This window comes from Schistocerca gregaria, chromosome 5 (assembly GCF_023897955.1).
Source record: "Schistocerca gregaria isolate iqSchGreg1 chromosome 5, iqSchGreg1.2, whole genome shotgun sequence".
NCBI classification, from domain to species: Eukaryota; Metazoa; Arthropoda; class Insecta; order Orthoptera; family Acrididae; genus Schistocerca; species Schistocerca gregaria.
Genome location: NC_064924.1, coordinates 410,840,512 through 410,861,116, shown reverse-complemented (window position 1 = coordinate 410,861,116; position 20,605 = coordinate 410,840,512). Strand labels below are relative to the sequence as shown.

General features: G+C 39.6%; 1 protein-coding gene across 1 annotated transcript in view; it reads left to right on the top strand.

Moving 5' to 3' along the window:
- Positions 1–6,830: 6,830 nt before the first annotated feature.
- LOC126272402 (nuclear pore membrane glycoprotein 210-like) overlaps positions 6,831–20,605 on the top strand; it is a 242,236-nt gene continuing 228,461 nt past the window's right edge. Inside the window, exons 1-2 of the mRNA XM_049975230.1 lie at positions 6,831–7,099; positions 20,140–20,411. Coding sequence (XP_049831187.1) covers positions 6,837–7,099; positions 20,140–20,411 — 535 coding nt within the window. The 5' untranslated portion in view covers positions 6,831–6,836. The remainder of the gene's footprint in view (positions 7,100–20,139; positions 20,412–20,605) is intronic.

Genomic DNA, 20,605 nt, shown 5'->3' with positions numbered 1-20,605 from the left:
ACACTAGCATAACCGTGATATTTTTTAATTTCCCGCCACTTTTGAATTTCGCGCCAAAATTCCAATGTCCCATCATTTTATATATAGGGAAATTGACCTTTGTGGGGCAAGGGAAAGGGGTGGGGATGTCAAACTCCAGTCCCAAGTTCAACTTGAGATTTTGTCACAAGAACATGAATTACCGGATTGCATGTTGAAATTGGCGGACAGAATCTTAACAGTTTTACAACGTGGACAATTAAAAATACTTCAGACAACAGTGCCTGCAAACATAGTTCATAGCAATCTCATTGTACCACCCCCCCCCCCCCACTTCACTACAACCAAGTTAGACCGAGCTCACGCAACTACCACCAAACGCATCAATCTGGCAGGGGGATAGTGACCTTCACATGACGACAACAAACATTCCCAAACCCAGCAGCCGTACCCGGGGTGCTGATATTCTGGCGCCGGGATGATTTCTCTACTGCCACAAGCAGCTTGGCGACACTGCCCTAAGCTGCCAGCAGCCATGTGACTATCCAGAAGTGATGTCTGGTCCACAACAAGTGCACCAGATGACAAAGGCAATTCAAGTCACCTTACTTCATGTTGCATCAACAAAAAATCTCCTGCATCACCATCACCAAGCGGCAGCAAACTCCACATTTTCGACTGCAACAATCAACAATATTTCCTCATTGGCACAGGTTCAGATGTGAGTACATCGCCTTCCAAACTACCTTCAGTGTCGAGTGCCATTCTCACCATTCAGCTCTGTGTGACAAATACCTCTTCCATCACCAGCTACGATGCTGAGTCTCACACCCCGGATCTTGATCTCAGGAGAATTGCTTGCTCAGAACTTCCTTAATGCACATCTCTGTGATCTGGTAAATTATGCCAAGCTCCTTCGTCCTTCTCAACTGTTACTGGACCTTGCCTGCGGCTCTCCAACATTTCAGGACAGTGGCTGTTCGATTACTGGTGTCGTCCTTTACGTCCCTCGCCCCCACACCCAACGTTACGGTACGCCTAATCACGTCTCTATTAGATGACACTCAGTGTTGCATCTCAGTCTATGCAGGTCAACGGCTTCTAAAACAATCGTATCCCTCCTCCAGCTGCAAAAACTAAAACTGCATTAATTCGATACGAGACTATAGTAAAAAATGATACTAAATGTTGTGTAGTCCGCAAAGTGTCGGAGGAATTCCATTCCAAATGACTCCGTCACACTCAGTAATGCACTTCCTGCTCTTGCCACCCCCCCCCCCCTTCCATATTGAAATTTCGAGTGTTCATATGCCCTCTGTTTAACTGTAGGTGTTATTTACTCAATGTGCTATTTGCAACCTAACATTCCATAAGATTACCACCACCCCAGGCCCTTCTGTCTGCCACAGGCCACACAGATTATCACTAGACAAGTTTTGTGCCAACAAAGCGGTAGTCGATGAACTTTTATACCTGTAATTGGGAGATCTGATTGTTTATGGGCTTCTCACATTAAACTATGCCCAAGAAAGATAAGACAATGAAGCTGTGTGAGACTAGAGGGTTCTTAACGCCTTAATAGCCATTGACAATTATCCTATAAAAAAGATACAAGACTTCACTTGCTCCAGTTTTTGGCATCTCAAAGCGTAAGAAGGCATAACTCCAGATGCTGATGAGTGCAGAGAAATTCACAAAACTACTACTTTTCGGTTTATCCGAATTTTTGTATAAGTCACATGCATGAAGAACATGGCTGAAACCTAGCAGAGCTTTATTGACTGTATTCTGTTCAGTCTCCCTTTTTGTTAAACCTACCTGAACAACATTCTCATTTTCATACAGCAGATGTATGAACTGCATCTTGAAGAAGTTCTTGATGCGCTCGCTGCTAGCAGTGTAGTGATTAACGTCGACAAATGGAAACTTCGGCAACCTGAGGTCATTTTCCTAAGACACATCAACACACCTGGTATTCGCCCTACATCACAGTGAACTGATCTCATCATCCACATGCCGCCACCATACGACTTCCACGAATTATGTCGTTTCCTCAAGACGATTAATTTCTATTGTTGCCATCTCTTTAATGCAGCCACCATTCAGGCACCACTCACAGAAGTTCTTGCGGGCAAGAATATTATCTGCAAACATTAGCTGGAGTGGACTGCTCACATGCAACACTGCTTTGAGCAAATAAAAGACTGTCTTGCGCAGGCCATGATGTTAGCACACACATTTCTGCATGGTCAGCTCACGATTACTATTGATACGAATGACTTTGGTATTGGAACAATTCTGCAACATGAAGTGACACCACACGGCAGCCTCTCTTGTTTTATTTGTGTAAACTGACTGCTTCGCTGGTGCAAGTGGTTGGTCTATGACTGTGAAGTGTGAACTACTGGGAGTGTAAAAAGGCATTTGTCAGGTCAAAGACGACGCTGAAGGCAGTCCAGTCATCATCTACAGACCACTGCCATTTAGCAGACTCGATCCGTAACTTCAAACGAGCGAAGGCACATGTATGAACTCCTGGAAATGAGCTGGCAGAAATGCTTGCCAAACAAACAGCTTGAGAAAACGCAACAGAAAGCTACAATAGGATCCCTTTGTCTGTGACCAGAAAAAAGTTAAAATGCACTTCGAAAGAAAAATGGGATAGGGAATGGGCTGAAACTACAAAAGGGATGGTAACGAAATATTTTTTTTCCTGGTGTTCAACGTCACCTTTCAATAAAGTTACTGCAGTCATCTAATCTTACAACAATGTTACTGGCCATAGACAATTGATGCCTTACCACAACAGGATTGTCCCAAGTGCCGCCTGTGAGTGAAGGAAGGGTGATCAAACAGTAGACCACCTGTTGTGGTTGTATCACACACTTAATAAAGAGAGAGATACCCTAAGCAAGAGTATTACAGAAATGGGATGGCAGCTGGCTTGCCGAAAAATCAGTTTTAATAAAACGAATTTCACAAATTTTGCAATTTAATAACTTCGGCCATCACATTTATATTTATGTTACTACATTTTTTTAAAAAAAGAAATGATGTCCTAGTTGAAATTCTTATATCGATCACACAGAAATTTTCCATTGTGAATATTTTTTATCCACACTATTGTAACTCTTTAAAATTACATTTCTTCTTTCTGGATCTTTGTATCTAAACATGTAGTATTACAAATATTATAATGGAATGAAACGAAATGATTCATAATCCTTTGAAGGACACATGCCCTGGACGTTTCTGCCATTTCCATTATATAGCATATTTCACGACAATAATGGACATCTGCACGGCATGGAAAACATTGTCACGGATTGCCTATCACCCACATACATCCTCTCTGCACAAGTTTGCAGAGGCACAACTGAAAGATTAACAACATATTGCCTGAATGTTGCCCAGTGCTATACATAGATAAACATCTTTTGTGTGATGGTTCACAAAATCGCTCTTTCTCCCTTGTGCCCAGGCCCCTGCAGAAGTTCATCTTCAAATAGCATCACAAATTGTCATGCCCTGGCATCCACCTGAAGACACGACTCATTACAGAATGCTATAGTCTAACATAAAAAACGATTGCAAAGCGTGGCTGCATGTATGCATAGTCAGTCCTGGAGTAAAGTGGGCTGTCATCCAGCTGTTACATGATCCACTGATGGTATTTGAAAACCCTCAATTTAGTGATGCCAAAGTATGATTATCCATGTGTGAATGGCGTCGACTGTGCGGCGTGTCAGTGCAGATTTTTGCCTTATTCCAAGGAAAGGTTTACTTTACCTTGATGTTACTGTGTGAACATGCAATCTCTGTAGGGGACTTCCCTGGTAAAGTTAAAATTTTTAACAACAGACAGTACATACATTTGCAGTAGCAGACTTTTAAGACTTTAATGAATGCTGGCTATGCAATATAGCATGGGCTACAATGTCGACAGAGGTTGCAGTTATATCTCTACCGATTCTATGAGACACTGTGAAGTAATATTCTGGAGGTAGCTCACAAAATTCTCGCCCATTGGAAGAAACCAAAGCTCAACCCTATGATACATGTTGTGCATCAATGGAAGTTGAAGCGATGATTCAACATTACCAATGTAGACAATTAACTGCGATCTTATTTAAGTTTGTTTATAGACCCAGCTATATGCAAGAGTTCATAAAAGGCTTTGCATTCCAATGTAAACGAACAGTTACCAGCATGACCGAGTGGATGAAACAACTTCACAACAAGGATCTTGTGCTAAGCGACTGGTCCTGCAAAGGTGAGGCTGGATAACAGAAGAACAAGATGAATGGATTATTGTTTCCCGATATTAGACGTGCTTTGGTTACTGGGTCTTTGGGTTGTGAAATAATTAATGTTCTTCTAACACTGTTAACAAGGAGGATATACGATGAACATCAACAAAAGCAAAACGAGGATAATGGAATGTAGTCGAATTGAGTTGGGTGAAGCTGAGGGAATTAGATTAGGAAATGAGACACTTAAAGTAGTAAAGGAGTTTTGCTATTCTGGGAGCAAAATAACTGATGCTAGTCGAGGTAGAGAGGATATAAAATGTAGACTGGCAATGGCAAGAAAAGCGTTTCTGAAGAAGAGAAATTTGTTATCATCGAGTATAGATTTAAGTATCAGGAAGTCGTTTCTGAAAGTATTTGTATGGAGTGTAGCCATGTATGGAAGTGAAACATGGATGATAAATAGTTCGGACAAAAAGAGAATATGAGCTTTCGAAATGTGGTGCTACAGAAGAATGCTGAAAATTAGATGGGTAGATCACATAACTAATGAGGAGGTATTGAATAGAATTGGGGAGAAGAGGAGTTTGTGGCGCAGCTTGACAAGAAGAAGGGACTGTGTGGTAGGACATGTTCTGAGGCATCAAGGGATCAGAAATTTAGTATTGGAGGGCAGTGTGGAGGGTAAAATTCGTAGAGGGAAACCAAGAGATGACTACACTAAGCAGATTCAGAAGGAGGTAGGTTGCATTAGGTACTGGGAGATGAAGAAGCTTGCACAGGATAGAGTAGCATGGAGAGCTGGATCAAACCAGTCTCTGGACTGAAGACCACAACAGCAACAACACTGTTAACAGATCCTGAGAGAATCCACTTCGAACATGTACATATTTTTTCAAAAATTCTGTTTCTGCTTAAATATCACCTGTTACAGGAGATTTTGTATGGCATTTAGCTAGTAACATACCAGACGTTCACCGAAAGCACTGATATTCCAGGATCCTGAAGCAGTTGGTCCAGGATAATGCGAACCTTATCATCACTTTCAAACAGGACAACATAAATTTAAAACATAGGAACTGAAACGTCATTGATTGTATTCATTACCGCATATGGGGACTGCTGAAATAATTCACATTTTGGCTTTCCGCTTATAGATAAAACTAAGAAATTGAATGAGGACCGATATAGCCGAGACTTCAACGGGGTTCTCCATAAAAGGCAGTGTATAAAAACGTAACTGTATTAGCATTCTGTAGACTAAGGACAAATTTGTACATGTGTCACACATTCGTTCAGAGGAGACAGAGCACATGCACCCAGGCAATCAACGGTACATTACTGGAACTGGAAAGTGTAATGGAGACAAGAGCTACAAATGTCGAGGTACTGAATGCTAGATTATGAACAATATGTCAGCTAAAAAACTGAAGAAGTCAACACAAAACTAAAAGATAAGTGTGGTCATAGCAAGACAATAGCTAATGCATCAGTAGCCTCGAAGTATATATAAGTTGTAAACCATTTCAAAAACAGCTTAGTATACAGCAGCATATCATCTATAAAGCAAGAAGTTATAGAAGTGTGCAAGGTTATTCGAGGGAAGTTAAGATTCTTAAAGTTAGGGCAGTTGCAACGAGATTAGCATCTCTCGAAAATGTTTAAACTTGTAATTGACAGTCTGAAGGGGTTGTCATGCACTTTACATTCAGTTTCGCTTCCTTCCACAGTGATAAGGGGCACACAAACTGAAAATTTCCCAGTATCCTAGCAATGAACACAAACATTCATTTACATTACCTACAATTGTGCCTATGTGAACATTTCATTTCGTATCACTACACAATGCTAATCCAAAGTGTTTGAATAGCACAACTGACACAACGTAGTATGTTTTCCCCTTTTGCTACTACTAAATACAATATGTGGGACACACGTCAGAAAAGACAACCACTACGTAGAAAGGCGTGAGGTTGAATTATAACAGATTTGTTCGAATGGCGACAAAGGTTAATGACAACGCTGCAACTGTTAGATAATCGAAGCTAGAGGCCACATATCTCGTGCAAACTATATGGCCCAGCTTGTAGGGCGGGATCTATTAATATTACCTATTTATTCTATAAAGGCTGGCATATAAAGTACGGCTAACAATACTTCGCAGAAAGGTGTACTCTATAAGCCAGTTTTATTCCCACGTACCATTCTTAAATGGACTGGGAACAAATCTAAATATATATGAGAATAAAAAGTACCCTCACACCATATTGTGATCGGCAGGATATAGTTGTGGGTGAACATAATGAATAAACATATGGACTTCATCACCTATCTACGGACAATTTTTTTTATGATTGTTATTCAAAATGAAATATTTATGTCAGGGTTGTTGGATGTTGAAACTTCTTTTTCCAGGGCAATAAGCTGAAATGGGGCGATATTCGCATGTTTTGTTTCAAAAAGGTTGCCCATAGACTTTACAATCACTTACCAGACCCAGATTTATAGGTAAAAAGAACGATAATTACAAAAGAATAAATGCGACAAATGCTTCGTGTCATTCCATATTGCTCTATTCATTGTATCTGCGAGAACATTCCCTTGCTTATGTCGTATACATACTGTGGAATCACACCACGTGTTTCCATCTTTGGCTATGGGAGGGCTGTTTGGTTTGGTTTGAAAGACAAAATTATGGCGGGTGTTCGTATATGGATTGTGTGTTTGTTTTTGTTATTGTTTTGCTTTAAAAGTGGAGTTCTTGGATCAAAATTAAACGTGCCACGAGTTCTTCTACCATTGTTCAATAACTTCAACACTAATTTTACCTTGGAGGTGGTGGACGCCGCAAGTGGAGGCTGCTATAAATGGTAATCCATTTTCAGGATTAATTTAGTGATATAAGTTGTCGGCAAAACAATTTTCCTCCCTACTTGAAGTTTATGTAGGTATTTAGTAACATGAGGTCCATAGACAAATCATGAATCATAATGTTATCTTATCGCGAATTGCACATTGACTAATCTTGGGTTTTTTGGAGCCGGTACATATGATGATGAAAAAGACCGAAATAAATGTGCTGTGCATATAGAATTATTGGCAACTGGTTTGTCGTCAAAATAGGAAAATAATGTTTCATCTCGTTTTCTAGGTTTATATGTAAACCATAGGTTAACCGAGAAACGCAGCAGCATTTTTTCACTGACAGCTATTTTCTAAGAAGAGCTTGCGTGAACAGATTTTTTTAAAATTATTGCGTGCGAAGCCCTCCAGGTTCTGGAGAGTGTAAATAATGGTCGAGATTGAAAGATAACAAGTATTGATTATGGAATTTCAACAACGCTCACAGTCTGCATGATTGTTCCTAAAACAGATCTTGGTTTCTAGGTTGTCAGTTGAGTAGAAGGATCGAAGCAGAGACTTTGAAACTTCTGTATGAATGTAGGTTGACTTACTATACTTGTGTTGGTTGAGAACTGAAGGTTCCCTCAGTGTGTCAGGGGTGCAAAACACATCAGAGATGGTTACCCGAGTAGCTGACTGTATGTATGGTGTCGACTGTCCATCCAGGCGGATGTTGATATGTGTAGAAGACACCGAAGTACCAGTGTAAGACATGAGGGAGGCCACTTCCCAGAGATGAGACTATTAAAAACCTAATGGTAAACAGCTGAAGCATTCATAGTGACGTGCTAGAATGTAAAGCGTTCTTCAAAAACAGTATAAAAAAACTGGCTAAGATCTGAAATTGACAGACTGAGATTTTATGGGTAAATGTAAGTGTATATCGAAAGGATGGTCTTATGGGAAACATGTAGAGGTGCTGCAAACGAATCTCTGTACAGAAGACAACAATAATAAGAACAAGCCTAATAGGAATTGGAGGTGGTGTATTCATCACAGTAGACAAGAAACAGAACTCTAAAGACATGAAGATAGAAATTGAAACTGCATGCATGATTGTTTGAATGACACTCAACAGTGAGGGTGCATATCAGCTAATAACTAGGTCCATTCAACTTCCAGACTCACTCCAAGAGGTACCTAAAACTTTTGAAAAAAGTCTCAGCTGGTTAATATGTTTGTTCCCCAATCATAGCATCATTATTTGAGGAGACATTGTCCATCCAACAATTGATTAGGATAATTTTTGTAGTTGATGAGTGCCACAAGACATCCAGAAAGACAATAGGCCTAATTAAAACAGGCTCTGACAACTACTTAAAGCAGATAGTTACGGGATGAAATTTAAATGTATTAGATTTTTGGGGAGGACCATGTAGAGGAACAGTGGCTCAAGTTTAGGAGAAAGTCAACTAATTACTGGGTAGGTATCTATGTACCTAGTAGAACAATATGCCCGTCTTTAGACGAAGGAAAGTGCACTCAGAAGAAGGACAAAAAAATAGATAATATTTTGTAAAGGATGGACTGCTACTAACTAGTCTATATAGAGATGTTGAGTCAGACAGGCACAATGAAAGATGCCTTGGGCCAAGAGATCGTCTTAAGAAGTAGAAAAAACACATTCACATAAGCACAACGTGAACACTTAGGACCACTCATGAGTGAAATATCCTTGGTGTACAGTAAATTGTATTTAAAGCAAAGCTGTGCAGAGAAGCAATCTGTTTTTTCAACTTCAGTTGTTCTCTGGAAACAGATTTTGTGTGAGAGAGCGTATAGTAGTGTGTAGTACTACTATTATGCATACTTTTAATGTGTCATATGGCTAGACAGTTGGTCAATCCAGAATAATTATGGCGCATGACAATGTTAATCATTTGTTGTTTGAATGGGCATGTTAAACTCTATGGCCCCCATGGTGCTTCTCAATAGAAGTAGGTTCTGTTCCATCACCATGTAAACTTATGCACCATTTTGTCTCTTTGTCATCAACACCAAAGTCCATCTGCATACTCTCTTAATTAGTCACCCAACCTTAACTGATACCTGGTACAACTTGCTCACTTGTTTAAGTTGTGAAAACAAAAAAAGCCTTTCCAGTTGGGCAGCTGAACTTGGTCCTTTGAGGCCATATGACTGTTCCTAATGTTCAAATTTATCAGCTGCCGTGCTAATGCTGTATAGTAAATCACAGTTGTAGACCAGTTGTAGTTTCCCAATATCTGATCTGTGAATGGAATTCTCCCAATTCCTTTACTGCAGTTTAACCTCTGTGGCTAATTAATCTCCTTGATCAAATGATAAATACCTCACTAAGTGTTGCGTATCAGCTCGGGGTCAGTGCACGTGGGACAGAGGTAATTGTAAGACCATGGGGGGAGGGGGGGGGGGGTCTCTCAAATCTTCATCCAACTATAGTACTAATTATTACAGGAAAGTGTTAAGTTATGAATCAAAACGGTTTAGCATTAAAATTATGAAATTGTGTGTTTGCAAGATGAGTCAAGCAACATATTAACTTCCTCCTTCATACAGGGCTTGAAATTATCCTGACAGCTAAGTCAGAGACTTTTGGGCTCATTTGGAGGCTTGCTGGGAGTTGTTCTTTCTATATATTGTTTTGCAAAAGTGGTAATGCTAGTGTTATGAGGCGTACTCTCTTCTAGAACTTAAGGTAGCTTGCAGAGTACGAGTGTTGACATTGCTGGACTAGGTTCCAAATCTCAAATACAGTAAAGAGTATATTACCCCAGCTGGAAGTTGGAAGTGTATCGGAATAAAGTAAAACTTCATCACATTTGTCATACAAAAGTGTCAAAGCAGTTTACTATAAAGTTATCAGACTGAAGATTAATAATAATAATAATAATAATAATAATAATAATAATAATATTTTTTTAAAGAAACATAACCAGGAAGTCTTGCATAGAACAACAAATGGTTAATAGGGGACTACTTTACCCCCAGCCACATCATGTCCAGGCAGTGACTTGACCATTTCTCTGTGGCGTGATTCAAGTACTGTGTTGGCAGTGCATAACATTCTTTAGAAAGAACTGATCAGGGATCTATAAGATTCAATGGTGGAATCTCACAAGCTGAGCTTTGCCTCTTCAGTGCATTCAAGTCATACCCCATAGAATTCAGTTTCACAGACGTTCCTGGCTTGTCCATGCTGTGGATCTCTTCACAGGTTTGACCTGTTGCCTCAGTCGGTAACTGATGAGCCTCTCACAGAAGTAGATGTAGACAGGGCTCAACAAGCTTTAAGCAGCAAATTGAATAAGAAGGTATTGAAGTGTGCAAAGAGAAAGAAAGTCTTGTTGCTAGGTAGTTCGCATGCTAGGGGTGTGGGCCAACTTCTGCAGGATGAATTAGGGTCAGAATACCAGGTCACAAGTTTTTTCAAACCTAGTGCTGGACTAGGGCAGGTTACAGAGGATTTAGTTTCACTATGTAGAGGCTTTACTAAGGAAGATACCGTGGTTACTGTGGGTGGGCCGGGCAACAGTATTGACAGAGATCTGGGGTACAGCATAGAGTGTGACCTGGCAAATATTGCATCGGCATCGAGTCATACCAGTGTTGGGTTTGTGTCGGTTCTGGAGCGCCAGGACCGGCCTCATTTGAGCTCTTCTGTCAGGAGAGTTAATTTGGAGTTGGAACGGCTACTTGGATCTGATGCAGGGTCACGCATTGGTGTGGTTCCTGTTGATTCACTCTGTAGGTGGGACTATACTAGACATGGCCTACACCTCAACAAGAAGGGGAAGGGTAAACTGGCTGGGCTGATAGCAGGAAATTTAAAGGGGGGAGGAACTACATCTCATGGTGGTAACTCTTTTTTAGTGTAAGATCAGTGTCCAGTGGGAAACTCAGCCAGGCAAGTACTAAAGATGTTAAAAAAGTTCAAGATACTCACAAAAGTAAAATGAAAAATGTTAGCATATTTCATCAAAATATTGGGGGATTGAAGAATAAAATTGATGAGAAGATGTTTAGAAGATATAGAAACTGAGAATGTGATAGATGTACTATGCCTGTCTGAGCATCACATTGTCACTGATATGCAAAAGGTTAGCATCAATGGGTACAAATTAGCTGCACATTTAAGTAGAGATAATATGATGAGAGGAGGAGCTGCCATATATGTCAAAAGCTTCCATAGCGCAAAACATTTAGAAACTAAAAATTTTTGTGTAAAGCAACATATGGAAGCATGTGCCACTGAACTAAAACTAAATGATTGCACTTTCATAATTGTAACAGTGTATAGGTCCCCCTCAGGGAATTTCCAGCTATTTCTAGAAAACTTGGATGCTTTGTTATGCTATCTTGCAGACAGGGGGAAGCAAATTATCATTTGTGGGGATTTCAATGTTGATTCCCTGAAAGAGTGTAATAGGAAGAATGACCTTGTAGTATTACTCATTTCTTTCAATTTGAGCTCCGTCATTGATTTTCCTACTTGGATAACAAAGAACATCAGGACATTGATAGATAACTTTTTTATAGACCAAGATAAGTTTAAGGACATAAATGCTTATCCTGTTGAGAATGGTCTTTCAGATCATGGTGCACAGCTAGTTACAGTACATGACATAGCTCCATGCAGTATATCAAATCAGAATTTCAAAGCAGTGCACTCAATTAACAATATAAATACTGCAAACTTTAGGGAAAGCCTAAAGGAGCTAGACTGGGATGAAGTGTATATGGAACCTGATGCAAACTTGAAATATAGCTTATTTCACGGTCCATTTTTAAGGATATTTGAAAATTGTTTTCCCAAGAAAATAGTGAAACATAATTCCAACAAAACATATAAAAAAAACCTTGGCTAACTAAAGGAATAAGAATATCTTGTAACCGTAAAAGAGAACTGTATCTAACAGCAAGAGGGAGTACTGACCCCGAAATTGTTCAATATTATAAAAACTATTGTGCGGTACTAAGAAAAGTTATTAAAAAGTCCAGAAGCATGTGTATCATGTCTGAGATCAGTAACTGTGATAATAAAATTAAAGCAATTTGGAATATTATTGAAAGGGAAACAGGGCAAACAAGAGCACAGGAAGACTTTAGTGCCATAAAACTGAATGACAAGTGTACTAACAAACAATCTGAAATTGGAAATATTTTCAATAATCATTTTTTAAATGTTGTGGAGAAAATAGGATCTAGATCTTCACTAGAAGAGGCAAGGCTTCTAATAGAAGAGGCCATACCTGCACAGTTTGAAACAACTGTATTTCCACGAACCTCTCCCTCTGAAATCAGTAAAATAATAAACTCACTGAAAAGTAAAAGCTCTTACGGAATTGATGGCATTTCCAGCGAGATACTTAAAGCTTGTTCTCCACAGATAAGTAAGATTCTCAGCCACGTATGTAATAGCTCTTTGGAGCAGGGCGTTTTCCCTGATAGACTGAAATATGCCATTGTAAAACCATTGCATAAAAAGGGGGATACGTCGGATGTCAACAACTATCACCCAATCTCTCTTCTGACAGCTCTATCAAAAATTTTTGAGAAAGTAATGTATTCAAAAGTAGCCTCCCATATCTGTAAAAATAAAATACTAACAAAATGTCAGTTTGGTTTTCAGAAAGGCTTTTCAACAGAAAATGCTATATACGCTTTCACAGATCAAATATTAAATGCTCTGAATAACCAGACATCACCCATTGGTATTTTTTGTGATCTCTCAAAGGCCTTTGACTGTGTAAATCATGGAATTCTTTTAGATAATCTAAATCATTATGGTTTGAGGGGGGCAGTGCACAAATGGTTTAATTCATACTTAACTGGAAGAATGTAGAAAGTTGAAATAAGTGGTTCATGTAATGTTAATACAACAGCTGATTCCTCAAACTTGGGGGGGCTATCAAGTATGGAGTCCCACAGGGTTTGGTCTTAGGTCCTTTACTGTTCTTGATATACATTAATGACTTACCATTTCATATTGATGAAGATGCAAAGTTAGTCCATTTTGCTGATGATACAAGTATAGTAATAACAACCAAAATCCAAGAACTAAGTGATGTAATTGTAAATGATGTTTTTCACAAAATTATTAAGTGGTTCTCAGCAAATGGACTCTCTTTAAATTTTGATAAAACACAGTATATACAGTTCCGTACAGTAAATGGCACAACTCCAGTAATAAATATAGACTTTGAACAGAAGTCTGTAGCTAAGGTAGAATTTTCAAAATTTTTAGGTGTGTCCATTGATGAGAGGTTAAACTGGAAGCAACACATTGATGGTCTGCTGAAACGTCTTGAGTTCGGCTACGTATCCTATTAGGGTTATTGCAAATTTTGGTGATAAGAATCTCAGTAAATTAGCTTAATATGCCTACTTTCATTCACTGCTTTCGTATGGTATCATATTCTGGGGTAATTCATCGTTGAGTAGAAAAGTATTCATTGCTCAAAAACGTGTAATCAGAATAATTGCTGGAGTCCACCCACGGTCATCCTTCAGACATCTATTTAAGGATCTAGGGATCCTTACAGTAACCTCACAGTATATATATTCACTTATGAAATTTGTTGTTAATAATCCAGCCCAGTTCAAGGGTAATAGCAGTGTGCACAGCTATAACACCAGGAGAAAGGATGATCTTCACTATGCATTGTTAAATCTGACTTTGGCACAAAAGGGGGTAAATTTTTCTGCCACAAAAGTCTTTGGTCACCTACCAAACAGCATCAAAAGCCTGACAGATAGTCAACCAACATTTAAAAATAAATTAAAAGAATTTCTAGATGACAACTCCTTCTACTCATTGGCTGAATTTTTAGATATAAATTAAGGGAGGGAAAAAAACTAACTTAAGCATTAGTGTCGTGCAATATTTTGTGTAACGTAATATCTTGTACAGACATCTTTCTTTAACCTGACACGTTCCACATCATTACGAAGTGTCGTATTCATGATCTATGGGACAAGTATTAATCTAATCTAATCTTCACCTGTGAGAAACCATCTGCTGTAACAGCTCACTGTGGACTGCCATTACCAGTCTGAAATAGAGAATATGGAACAACTGCACACCCCATACATCAAATGTGAGGCACCACATTGTTACTTCATGTTTGCAGCTCATTGTCTAGTGGTTAGCATTACTTTTTCTTGATCACTGAGTCTTGGGCTTGAGTCCCAGCTGTGTTCGTGATTTTCTTTGCTTTGAGACTGGGTGTTGGAGTTGTCCTCAACATTTTATCTCATCTTCTTTGATGCACAAGTTTCTGAAGTCATGTCAGATAGAAAGACTTGCACCGAGTGGCTGAACAACCCCTGGACGTTCTCCCAGCCAGTAATGCAATACAGTCATTTCATTTTTTTTTACGAGTTCATCTGCGTCCATTAACAATGTTTCTTTGGTGGTCAGTGGAGATTTGAATATCTCTATGCACATCAGATATGATGGATGTCTGGACTAGGACCCTACCAGAGCAAAACTGTTCTTTTTTCCTAATATTCCTGTGATTATACAAGCATGAGATGGGGAAGGTGTTGTCTGTCTGCAAACAGGAAATCAAGCAGTGGAGGAAGTTGCCTTTCCCAGAGGAACACTACAGCTGTCATATGTGATGACTACAACTCAGTTTCCCCTCTAGCAATATAGAACAGTGTGCAAGGATTTCTGTACATTCTGTCCTTTTGCATTTCTTGCCTTAGTATTCTTAATAACTCATATCTGCATTCCATGTAGTATCAATGCATTCTGTGGAAAATAAACATCCTGGGGCATCTCTCTGTAGTGTATTGCCAGTGTTTCATATGACATGCTGCAGAGTATTGTCATAACTTTGTGAGATACTCTGTAGCCCCTTCTCGTGACATAGTGGTGTATATAGAGTGAGGAATCATCTGTTCCATCTTGAGTCTACAGACCTGTGATTGAGGGAAGTGCATGAACACAATCTGGTGACCTACCTTCCCTTCTACTGTGTGACATCTCCCACAACACAATTATTCTTTAATATGGCTCTGCTGTACTTAAATTGTACACGTGTTTAATATCTGTTGTTAACCCACTTCATTTAAAGATAAACATTAATATTATACTGTTAAAACAATATTTGTACTATTCTACAATTTTTCCATTCCCTACAGTGCAGAAGCTATTAGTCCTAGAGAAAAGGAAAGGAATAGGACCTTTTTTTTTTTTTGTAGAAAACTTGATGTAGTTTAATTGTGTACTGGGAAACATTTTTGCTTGATGATGTGGTTGTCAAGTTGTTATAGAAAATGTAAAAAGTGACCTTTAAGCTTCCCTCCTCCCTTCCCCATCATTTCAAAACCTCACAACCCACCAACCAGGATTTTTAGTGGGTTGTACAGAACACCCCTTCCTAGCACTGTGTAGGAATGTGCAACTACATGACTTTTCCCCCTAATTAATCTTCTTTGCTGTTCGTTAACTGTGTTAAATGCTTCAAGGTGTCACACACACACAAAATGATATTACTCGTATGATGCTGTAAACAAATTTTGGGATTCCAGGTTCCATGCCAAACTTTAATTAAATCTCTGAAGGGTATTTCCAACATGAGATGAGAGATATCGGCCATGATGTACTGTCTTTGGAAAGATATGAGGTAGAAATGATTGAAATTTCTCATGTTGAAAAATGAGAAGGATATACTTCTTTTACTTGTTAAAACAGTTTTTATAACCAAGATCGCATTAATGCTTATTCATTTTCGACACGAGGTTTTTACGGTCTTTGCTGTCATCTTATTATTTTGACAGAACATGTTCATTTGAGTTGGAACCTCATCCAGGTTGTCAAATTAGTGAATAAAACATAGCACATTATTCACAGGTTTGTCAGAAATAAAAGGTTGAAGACCAGAAGATGACAGCAAAGCCTGTGGATACCAACTGTTGAAAATAAGTAAATATTTATGTGATCATGGCTATAAAAAGTTTTATAATGAGGTGGATGATTTGAGCTCTTCAATCTTTGGCACATCTTCTTCACACCACAATCTGTTAAAAAACTGAATCAAAAAGTGTAAAGCAGATACGACAAATTACTCATCATTTTATAATAGATGTTGTGAGTTTCTGGTGCACTGTTTGTAGTATTGTTATGGTCACCCATTTAGAATTGTAAAACAGGAAGTGCATATGTTGTCTACAGTCCTCAAATGCCCCATTAATTACAACTGGAGGCATAATTTAACTATCATAAGTCATTTAATTATGAGGTTCCTTTGTTTGTGGCCATGTAGAAAGTCATTTGAAACTTCTTAATTTTGTTCCAGATCAATCTAGTGAATATCTCCTTTCACAGAATTAACAAAATTATTTCCACTTCTCTTTTTCTCGCTTCATTATATTGTTTACTAGTGCACAAGACATTTGGTTCCATGAAAGTGGGTGATTATGCTGTTTACAGTAACTGTGTTTCCTTTGAGGCACTGAGTTCAATAGTGTCAAGAAGTGGGATCACAGTGTTGTACCATAACTTTCATTACTTTATAATTTGTTGGCCAAGATGCTTCTTCCATTTTCCATTTGCTGTTACAGTATATTTGTAACATTTAAAGTAAGATACTTCAGTAAAAAAGCAATATGTGATGGTTTGCATGCTGGGTTGGTGGAAAATTTTCAGGTTATAAGTATAAAAATTACACTTTAATGCTTGGTTGCCCTGAAAAAGTATTTGGATGTGAATATACTCTAAGTAAATAGTGCTGTGAGCTGTGCAACATGGAGTGTGGTGAAGTGGTTGGCGTCACTAGCTCATGTGCTGCAGGTTCCCAGTTCAAGAGGGACCACTAGAAATTTATTTATTATTTTGTTTTTATTGTTTCCAGAAGGTTATTGAAAATGTAATGTTCACATATTCTGGAATATTTGATCTATATATAAATACCAGCAGTGTGGAAATTCAAAATTTGTTTAAATAACTGCACTTTTTGTCCAGGGGGTCATTTGTGTTCTGGCTGTACGTTGATATCAATAGTAAAAAACATGCTTTCAGTTCTAAGTATTGTGCTTCATTGACGACACTACTTTCAAATTTGGATTTGAGTGTGGTTTCGATGTGACCAGTATTAGGCTGAATCAGAAGTATTGCGTCATCCTTTTCCTGTTGTTTGTGAAGCTGAATTAAATCTACATCTACGCAAATATTCCACAAGCTACCATATGATGAATGGCAGAGGGTAACTTATACCATGGTTAGTTATTTCCTACCTGTTCAACTCACAAATGGACAAAGATATTTGTCTAAATGCGTAAAGCTGAAGTATATGTGCCATTGATATCAGAACCACATTTCTTATGCTCCTATAATGTAAGTCTTTCTTACCATGTAATCTTTCTGGAAGTTTTTCCTAGAAATACTGCATGAAATAAGATTTTCTTCAGTTACGGCTGTGATCAAAGATACACTCCTGGAAATTGAAATAAGAACACCGTGAATTCATTGTCCCAGGAAGCGGAAACTTTATTGACACATTCCTGGGGTCAGATACATCACATGATCACACTGACAGAACCACAGGCACATAGACACAGGCAACAGAGCATGCACAATGTCGGCACTAGTACAGTGTATATCCATCTTTCGCAGCAATGCAGGCTGATATTCTCCCATGGAGACGATCGTAGAGATGCTGGATGTAGTCCTGTGGAATGGCTTGCCATGCCATTTCCACCTGGCGCCTCAGTTGGACCAGCGTTCGTGCTGGACGTGCAGACCGCGTGAGACGACGCTTCATCCAGTCCCAAACATGATCCGGAGATCTTGCTGGCCAGGGTAGTTGACTTACACCTTCTAGAGCACGTTGGGTGGCACGGGATACATGCGGACGTGCATTGTCCTGTTGGAACAGCAAGTTCCCTTGCCGATCTAGGAATGGTAGAACGATGGGTTCGATGACGGTTTGGATGTACCGTGCACTATTCAGTGTCACCTTGACGATCACCAGAGGTGTACGGCCAGTGTAGGAGATCGCTCCCCACACCATGATGCCGGGTGTTGGCCCTGTGTGCCTCGGTCGTATGCAGTCCTGATTGTGGCGCTCACCTGCATGGCGCCAAACACGCATACGACCATCATTGGCACCAAGGCAGAAGCGACTCTCATAGCTGAAGACGACACGTCTCCATTCGTCCCTCCTTTCACTCCTGTCGCGACACCACTGGAGGCGGGCTGCACGATGTTGGGGCGTGAGCGGAAGACGGCCTAACGGTGTGTGGGACCGTAGCCCAGCTTCATGGAGACGGTTGCGAATGGTCCTCGCCGATACCTCAGGAGCAGCAGTGTCCCTAATTTGCTGGGAAGTGGCGGTGCGGTCCCCTACGGCACTTCGTAAGATCCTATGGTCCTGGCGTGCATCCGTGCGTCGCTGCGGTCCGGTCCCAGGTCGACGGGCACGTGCACCTTCCGCCGACCACTGGCGACAACATCGATGTGCTGTGGAGACCTCACGCCCCACGTGTTGAGCAATTCGGCGGTATGTCCACCCGGCCTCCTGCATGCCCACTATACACCCTCGTTCAAAGTCCGTCAACTGCACATACGGTTCACGTCCACACTGTCGCGGCATGCTGCCAGTGTTAAAGACTGCTTTGGAGCTCCGTATGCCACGGAAAACTGGCTGACACTGACGGCAGCGGTGCCCAAATGTTGTGCAGCTAGCGCCATTCGACGGCCAACACCGCGGTTCCTGGTGTGTCCGCTGTGCCGTGCGTGTGATCATTTCTTGCACAGCCCTCTCGCAGTGTCCGGATCAAGTATGGTGGGTCTGACACACCGGTGTCAATGTGTTCTTTTTTCCATTTCCAGAAGTGTAGGTTCAAAGTACCTTGTTTGTTTGTTCTTTTAATGCTTTGGAATGATAATTACCTGATTCAAAATGATCCTGCAAAAGATGCATTATGAGGAATACTAGTCTCACAACAGTGGAATAATGATAATTGAAACCAGTAGTGTTCCATCTAAGGTGTTGCAACTGAATATTCTACTCATGCCTGCTACCAGAGTTGTTGGAGTGAAGAATAGAAAATTGATACTGTGTTGTATTAAACTGAGGCTCTTTTGAAATTGCTGGGGAATGACAATCTTATGAGGACACACTTTGCTTGAGAATTTGAGAGTAAGAGCAGCTAGACGTAACCCCTTCAGTTTATTTGACGAACAAATTGTCTTTTGCCCCTTCTTAAAAGTAAATTCCTTGCAGATTCTGTTTTTGTTTTTTCTTGTGGACTATTACCAGTAACCTCCCCAGTCTCAAATGTTATAGTAGTATGTTGTCCCTTGCATGCCCCACAGTGCATAGAACTTGCACGAACACTGTATTTAACAAAGGACTCTGACTGTTATTGCATGTTGTCCATTACTTGTGACAACGCGTTGTGAATACAAGTTAAGTATTGTTTCTTTTTATATGTAATACAAACTACTAATGTTATTTGCTTAAATTGTTGTATAGCATTACAAGAACACAGCATCCTTTAGGCACACTGTATGGAATGAGTGGGCAGGGCCCCACAGAAACTTTTCAAAATACAATATCCTGTAAACGACTCACACTAGAATCCTGCAACAAACAGTACTGACATTCTGATGTACTCTACTTTTAGTTAGTTAATGTCAGTAGGTATAGTTTCATTTAAAAAGTGTATGTTTGCATAGAAATACACTTCCTAAGTACTATTACACTTCATTTATTGGGTAACTGTATGAGGCCGTGACTACCAATCCATTCTATGAAAACTGAACATCAGTAGCACTTTCCATTTTTGCAATATTTGTGGTGCAAATTTTAGGAGATTCACCTCGTATAATTGAGTATGGGACAGTAACAGAGTTTGCATGCGACAAATTTCTGAGTGCCTTGTGTATGCCATGTGTAGTGTTTGACACTTAAAATGTTATTCATTAATCAGTAATTTATATAAACCATGGTTTGTCCACATTTTGGGGAAAATGAACAGAAAAGAGTGGTCTTCATATGTATTTCTTTTCCAGGACTACATCCAGACCAAATACAGTGCAACTGCGGCCTGTTGAAGGAGAATTACTGACAGACTGCATGGGTAAAGTCGTAGTCACAGCAGTAACGAAAGAGAGAGTACGAAGTACTGCAATAGTATTTGCAGAAGAAACAAATTCAGGACAAGTACTGAGATGTGATGTTATTGTTGACGTTATTGCTTCACTGGCTATTGTAACAACAACAAGAGAGCTGTTCCGAGAGGAAGCACCCGAAGCATTTGAAGCCAGAGCATACGATGACCAGGGTTTGTGTTTTGAAAAGCAATTGAAGAGGTTTTAACTATAGAATAATTTGTATGAAATGTTATTGGAGTTACTTGCAGTAATTTCGGGGGCATACAACTATAGTAAATTACATTTTAAAATGTAAAAAATAAGTTAGCAGCCAAAATCTAAAGCTTATTGAGTGTTGTTGGTGAGTAATAACTTTTGCTCTTTC